Genomic DNA, 7,568 nt, shown 5'->3' on the forward strand with positions numbered 1-7,568 from the left:
TTCTTGTACTAGGCAATAAGCACAGTGGTCAAAGAGAGCATTCCCTGTAAAAGACTCCCCAAAATTCATTCCCATCGAATGGGTTGGGTATTCTGATATGCTCTCCTGCTTTGGGAAATATTTGTGTGCCTATGCCCTCAGATGACACACTTCTGTGCTTCAAAATGGATGACCAGCTGCTCATCATTATTCTTTTAAAAAGGCCTCCTTAGCAAGACTGCCTCTAATATAGCTCTTTACTGTATTAGCGGTGGTGCTGCCTCTATCTAACAGTACTACTTGTTAATGTACTTAAGTTTTAATACAAATTTATATTAGATTTGTAATCATATTTATTTTAATAGATATGAATACAGTGATGCCTCGCACAACGAGTGCACCGTAGAACGACGAATCTGCACAACGGGGCCGTTCTAGCGATCGCAAATGCGATCGCACACCGACGGCCCCTATGGCTCAAAATCGCAGAGCGAAGGTCAGTAAGCGGTTCGCTTACCGACTTTCGCTTTGCGACCCGCCGATCAGCTGTTCGGCAGCTTCAAAATGGCCGCCGGAAGCCCCAAAATGGCCATGTGCAGCATTTTCACGCCCTCGTTAAGCGAGGGGAGGGCGCGAAAATGGCTGCCGGCCATCGGAGAAACATCGCTGTACGGTGAGTAAAGCTGCTATTGGAACGCATTAAACTACGGTAAGTTTAATGCATTCCAATGGCTTTTTTTGATCCGTACAGCGATGTTTTCACACAGCAAGGGTTAATCCGGAACGGATTAACCTCGCTGTGCGAGGCACCACTGTATTCATATCCAGAATTTCCTCTGCCCTGTCAGAGACAAAAGTATGGTATTAAATAACTATTTGACATTAGGAAGACTTCCCACATTAATCGCACCATAATTGCTTCCCCGATATTCAAGCAGGGGAGGGGAACACACTTCCGGGGGGGGTACTTGGCCTCATCTGAGGATTTGGAAGGAAGAGATGCTGCTCTAGGCATCATCTCCAGGCTGTTGCTCAGGTTCCTGGTTATCCAGTCCCTTTTCCTTCTCTGGCTTTATGATAATGTTTTTAATCATAAATCCTGGATTAAGGGATCCTGGATTAAGGGAAAGAAGCAAGAAAGGACAGTCAACAAGGACATAATGTTTCATCGTTGAATTGAGGAATCATAAACTTGTGGGGTTACAGAACAGGACAAGACCCAAGGATGAGCTCCCGCAGCTACCTCCCTAAGTAGCTACAGAAACCCCTCCCTCACCTGACTGCTCTGCAGCAGCACTTTTACCTTCCATAGATTCCTGGTTGTACGACTCTGCTCCCTCCTCCGTCTTCACATCTGTATCAGGGAATCCTGAATCGGATGAAAGCAGCAAGAACAGGCGGTTAGCAGAGCCAAAAGGTTTCATCAGTTCACTGGCTGGGGCCCTTTACCCTTGACTAATTGGCCGTGCTGCCATGGGCGGAAGGGTGCTGTACAACAGGCTTGCAGGGTGGAATTTGCTGCTTTTATTAAAGCCTTCTGCTTATATACAAGTATAATTACGTGAAAATTATGTGACTTTTCACAGAACTTCATTGGTGATCCTGTCCTTAGGAACACACTGCTAACAATAAAATACAGGCTGCAGAAAGGTCAACTTCCACCACACAGTCCTGCAGCAGGAGCACTGGAAGAATGCAAGGGGAAAGAGGCTAGAAAGGTGCAACGTGACTCCGACATTTCTTTACAGTTAATGGCCCTTGGTAGCCCATCCTTCACCTGAGCTGGTCCTTGAGAAAGTCTCTAATTCACGCTCATCCAGCTTTTCCTCTTCTTCCACCTTGACTATTACATTAGGAAACCCTGATCAAGAGAAAAAGGAGGAGAAAATGGGGTTAAAAGAGACAGACTGACCTCCAACCCACTCAAGCTATTCTTTTCTAAACAAATTTCTCATGCTGAAATGAGGAATGGGTAGCCCTCCAGACCTTGCTAAGACTGTAGCTCCCCTCAGCTCTTGTCCTTATTGGTGCTGTTGGCAGTCTAGCAAGATAGGGAGGGCTCCACCGCCTTCGTTTTTGCTCTTGATGGACACACAGGTAATTCATATGGATTCTGATTTAAATTCCCTCACCTGTGTCATGCTGGGATGTATTCTCCATGTTCTCCAAGATGGGCCGATCTAGAAACAAGATGTCCCAGTCAAATCAGGATATCACGTCAGCTTTTATTAGCCAAAGTCCCTTCCAGAACCTGTCCCTATCCGGTGACAAGCTTGGATGCTGGTAAGAGGTAGAAGTCACCCTCCACAAACATTTAGAATGTGGAAGGGTATTTTCAAGTTTTCAAGTACTGGACTACATTTCCCATTATTCCTTCCTTCCAGAGCAGATGGGAATAGGAGTCCCAGCACATCTGCTCATGCCAAAGGTACTCCATCCCTACATTAGAAATTTGATCCGACAAATTACATGCCCTTTGTAGAGCAAATGTATATAAGGAATTCATTTCTTGTATTCCTTATATGTGTGTGTATACAGTATAACCACACAGTAGCATTCCCTCTGATCGAAATCTGATTCTTGCATGTTCCCAAATTTTCAGAGAAATCAAACCCCATCCTTTGGAGCTGTAGTTTCTATTTGGTCCCAACATTTTGTTTTGGTCGTTTAGCCTACAGTGGACAAGGACAGACAGTTCACAAATATTAAGTCTCAGGATGGGTGGTGGCTGGGGTTTTTTTTTTAACTCTCCCCTAATTTTCCCTCTGCTGGCTACATCTGGAGATCGTTCATAGAAAGAAGTATAGGCGGAACCTGCACAATTGGAGAGCAAGTGAAGCAAAGGAAGGACACAGAATGTACACTGCAGGTCGTCGTGGAAAGCCACGGCTCCCTCAAACTCCTTCCTCAGACCCCCCCCCACCGCAGCACGCCCCCTCCATTCCTCTCTTGCCCTCCACCAATCGCCCCCCCTCCGCCCATCTCTCCATATCCGCCTCGTTTCCTCACCAGATCTTGCCTTGCCGGCTGAAATCCCTGCACCCGGAACGCTCACCTCTCTTGCCTCCTTCCCACGGTCTCCAGAACCCCGGTTTCTTTTTGGGGGGGTGACGCGCCCCGTCTAACCTTCACCCCCCTTCCCTGCTCCCCTCTCCTTCTCCCCACTTGGGAACCAGCACCATGCCGACCTCCGATCACGTGACTGTTATCACGTGACGCCCGAGCCCGTTCCCAGTCCCTGCTGGAGAGACGCCCACCCACTCACCCCCTCCCAATGCGTAGCCTGCACCCTTTGGGGGAGAGAAATGGGGGGGGGAGAAGAGAGCCTTGCTCCTCCTTTGGCCTTTCTCCGGGTCTGGCCGGCGGCAGCTGATGGAAAGACCAGATCGGGCCCGGAGAGAAACCCTCCGCGATGCCTAGCCGGCTTCTCCTCCTTTCTCTCGCCGCCTTCTACCATTCCCGCCTCCCGGAGTGAAAGGGGTCCCCCTCATGCCTGGAGACCATTCCCGGGGGGTCTTGGGGGGGTGTCTGTCTTGGCGGAGGCACTTGCTCCAAGGTTTCCTTCCTAGAGGAGACAATCCAGATCCATTTCACTTCAGACTGGGGTATGGGACGGGGACTGCTTTGGCCCTCTTGGTGAAGGACCTATTTATTTATTTATTTATTTATTTATTTATTTATTTATTCATTCATTCATTCATTCATTCATTCATTCATTCATTCATTCATTCATTTATTTATTTATTTATTTATTTATTTAACTTATATGCCGCCCACACCACCCGAAGGTCTCTGGGCGGCTTACAGCATTTAAAATACAATAAAAAGGCAAAATAAAAGGGCAAAATAATTAAAATGCAATTAAAATATATATTCTAAAAATTGCCATCAGACCTACAGCTGATATTATTTCAGTTAAAAGCCATTTGGAACAGGAAGGTTTTGACCTGGCGCCAAAATGTCATCAGCGTCGGCGCCAGACGAATCTCAGTCAGGAGGGCATTCCATAGTCTGGGGGCTGCTGCCGAAAAGGCCCTTTCTCTACAAGCCCTCCCTCTTATATCCTTAAGGGATGGCTCTTTCAAAAGGGCCCCCTGGTTAGATCTTAACTGCTGGGTAGGTTCATATTTGATTTATATCCCGCCCATCTGGTATATTATAGCACTCTGGGCGGCCAGGAACTGTTGGTTCTGTTGGACCTCTCAGTGGCTTTGGAGACCATCGACCATTGTGGGCTTCTGGGACCTGGAGACACTGTTTTAGAGTGGCTCTGGTCCTTCCTGGAGGGGAGAACTCAGAGGGTGGTTCTGGGGGACTCTTCTTCGACGCCCTGGCTGTTCGCCTGTGGTGTCCCTCAGGGTTGTGTCCCCTACGTTATTTAACATCTACAGAAAACCACTGGGGTTTGGTGTCACCAGTCCCTAGATGACACCCAACTCTACCTCTTATTTCCATCTACAGTAAATCCAAGGAAGCTGTTTTGGCTCTGTATTGGTATCTGGTCAGTAAAACAGGGTATATTATGGTGAATAAACTGAAACTTACTCCATGCAAGACAGTATGTCCTGGTCAGTCAAAAGGCAGATCACGGAACAGGGATTCAGACTGTGCTGGATGGGGTTACACTTCTACTGAAAATACAGGTTAGCAGCTTGTGAGTGCTCCTGGATTCATCTGTGCGCTTGGATACCCAGGTTTTGGTGGTGGCTAGGAGTGCCTTTTTTATGTTTATTTTTTTTCCCAGCTAGAAATGTATTCAAGTTTAATCAGCTCAGAAAATGAAACAGAGTCATGAGTATGAGTTTTAAAAAGGTATTTAATAACTATTTGACATTACCAAGACTTTCCACTAGAGATGGGCACAAAGCGCTTCATACAGCTTCGTACAAAGGTATCAGCGCAGCACCATAGGTGATGTACTGGCCTATCCCCTGCTGGCCGGGCCACTCACTGGACTTTGCACACGGGGTTCTTTCTTCTCCAGCAGCGCTCCAATCCAGGCAGGAGCTTGTCCGTCCCGTCCCCATGTAGCCAACCACTCATCAGTTGCACAGGGGAAGTCCCCCGTCCTGCCTCCTTGACAGAGTGGCCAGCTGCCTGAGGAGTCAGGGAAGGGCCAGCCCAGCCTGGATTGGAGCACTGCCAGAGAAGAAAGACTTTGGTGGCGCGTGAAGTCCAATGAGTGGCCTGGCTGGCCAGGGGGTGGATGAGAAATGGGCCAGCTGACAGCTTTGGATGAAGCTGCAGAAATTATTCATGCCCGCCTCTACTTTCCAAATTCACAGGACCGCAGCTGTTTCTCAAATAATCAGGCAGGGGAGGAGAATGCACGTCCTGTGGGGGACTTTGCCTCATCCGCCATTGGGAAGGAGAGATGTTGCTCTATGGCTCCTCACCTGAATAGACACCAGCCGGGTAACCGCCACCTCTCACCTCCCCATATAGTTGATTTCAGACCCCTCCTAATTTCTTTAATCAATTTCTAAATATGAAAATGGAAAACAAATCAAGAAGCCTCTTATTTACGCCCTAAAGAGATTAGGGCGAAGGACAACGACTGCTGCAGAATGTCCAAGTTCCAGGTAGTTCTCTGGAGTGGAAGTGATGCAACCATAGGCTTCTAAAATGGCTTGTGTCTTCGGGTTTGGGCCTCCTCTCATGGACAAATCCCACCACCCACCCACCCAAGTGGACTGCCTGAGGCCATGGAATAGTTGGGGGGGGGAGTGTGTTGTCCTCCTTTGGCCTTTCCTGGGAGTTGAAAATGTGATGAAGGTGTGGATCTCTCCGGAAGAGAAACCAGAAACCCTCCCCGGGGCCTGAGCAGCTTTTTTAAAAATTATTTCCTCATGCTTTCCTGTCTCCCGAAACGAAAGGGCTCCTTCCTCCCCTGAGACTGGGGAGCCTTGCCTCTTGATAGTGGCATTTTCTTCATAGTTCTGCTCCCTTGGTGGACAGAATGGGACAGAATGGCAGGTCCCTGCCCCGAGAAGTTGGTAGCTAAAATTGGATGGGCTGGCCATAACTGAATTATAGGGTTTAAGTATCAAAGTCAAACCGGAGCATCTTCAGTTGAAATGATCAAGCAGTGGATAATGGGAGAGACGTTTCCATGGCCTCTCCCTATAGCACCTACACTAGTGCTGGCCCTAACACTGGACCAAGGGAGGAAACCACCTCAGGCACCAGATAGGGAGGGTCTGCCATCCAGCCTCCAACATGAGCAACAACAGCTATTGTTCTGCTCCCGTGAGGCTTCCTATAGTGACAGAATAGCTCAAAGGGAGCACCATTACCATGTACTGATGGCTTTAGCCATGAGGAAGGGGTTTGGGCGGGAAGGGAGATGGGAAGGCAAACACCGGACTGAAAACCAGCCTGCCTCATTCTCCTTATTTGTCTCTGAGATGGGAGCCCAAGAGTCTGAAAACTTTTGAGCTAGGAGGAGGAATGTGTGTGGGTTTTTTCATGAGGCAAATAGGGCAAGCTTTCTCTTCAGTCTCTCTGGTGTCCCATTTGCGGGAGACAGCCTTTCCCCCTTTTTCAATGCGATCAGAAAAGGTCTTCCTCCTGGTGTGTACTTCAGATAGGCTAGGAGGCAATCTACCTAAGCTGGATGGGTACTTAGGGATTGTGTTTGCAACCTTTGTGTGTACCTGGACCCAGCTCTCTCCTGGGGTTTCCAGACTGCAGCCATGATCAGGTCAGCCTATAACCAATTTAGGCGTATTGGCCTAGCTGTGCTCCTACCTAGATGAGGGATTCCCTCAAGACGCTGAGGCATGCATTGGTGATCTCCAGGACCGATTACTGCAACACTGTGTGTAGAATATGGCCACCAGACTGGTGGCAGGTGTGGGTAAATTTGACCACAACGCCTCAGTCGTGGCTCACCTGCACTGGCTATCTGTGGCATCACAGGTCAAGTTCAAGGTCTCGATGCTCACATATAAAGCCCTTCACAGTTTAAGATCCTGTTACTTGGCAAAGCGCCATCCCTCAAGATCATCCACCCACAACATCAGAACTGCTCAAACAACGCTCCTCCACATTCATGCCAAGAAAACATCAGCTAGAAGCGGGGCCTTCTTGGCAGTGGCGCCCGTCCTCTGGAACCGACTCCCGGTTGAGCTGTGTCTGGCCCCCTCCCTCTCTGCCTACGTTTAAGAGGCTGCTGAAAACAATGCTCTTTAGAGTTGCTTTTGATGGCAACCTCCTATGGTTTTCTTTGCCACTGCCCTGCTATTCTGTTCTTTTACGAAGCTCCATGCCACCTGTTTCAGCATTGGATCTACCTTATTTTTTCTATATATTCTTCGATTTGTTGTCTGTTTGCCTTTAGCTTGTTCACTGCCCAGAACAGTGCATTTGCACTCATGGGGCAGTATAGAAACGAAATGAAAGAAATAACAGGACCTTTTCGTCTCACAAACTTTCTGGCAACTCCCACCTGTTACACTCCCTTGTTTCCCACAAATGGCTCTGATGATCAGAATGTTCAGTCCCCAAACCCACTACCATAAAACTAGAAAAGGGTTTCCCACAAAATATGGTTTCACTTTTTTGCAAGTTTTGTCCGTGTATCAGGG

General features: G+C 48.2%; 1 protein-coding gene across 11 annotated transcripts in view; it reads right to left on the reverse strand.

Annotated features, from left to right (window-relative positions):
* The window catches only part of LOC110071606 (uncharacterized), a 42,243-nt gene extending 39,043 nt beyond the window's left edge, over positions 1 to 3,200 (reverse strand). For 2 of the 11 annotated variants that reach the window (XM_078388438.1, XM_078388427.1), the window contains exons 1-4: positions 3,035 to 3,200; positions 2,112 to 2,159; positions 1,757 to 1,840; positions 1,256 to 1,348 (exon numbers count right to left, since the gene is read on the reverse strand). In XM_078388438.1, the coding sequence (XP_078244564.1) occupies positions 1,256 to 1,348; positions 1,757 to 1,840; positions 2,112 to 2,139 (205 nt within the window). In that variant the 5' untranslated portion in view covers positions 2,140 to 2,159; positions 3,035 to 3,200. Of the gene's footprint in view, positions 1 to 1,255; positions 1,349 to 1,756; positions 1,841 to 2,111; positions 2,160 to 2,988 lie in introns of all 11 variants that reach the window. The other 9 variants (XM_078388429.1, XM_078388428.1, XM_078388432.1 and 6 more) reach the window with 9 other exon arrangements.
* Positions 3,201 to 7,568: the final 4,368 nt, after the last annotated feature.

Source organism: Pogona vitticeps, chromosome 2, assembly GCF_051106095.1.
Source record: "Pogona vitticeps strain Pit_001003342236 chromosome 2, PviZW2.1, whole genome shotgun sequence".
Classification (NCBI taxonomy): domain Eukaryota; kingdom Metazoa; phylum Chordata; class Lepidosauria; order Squamata; family Agamidae; genus Pogona; species Pogona vitticeps.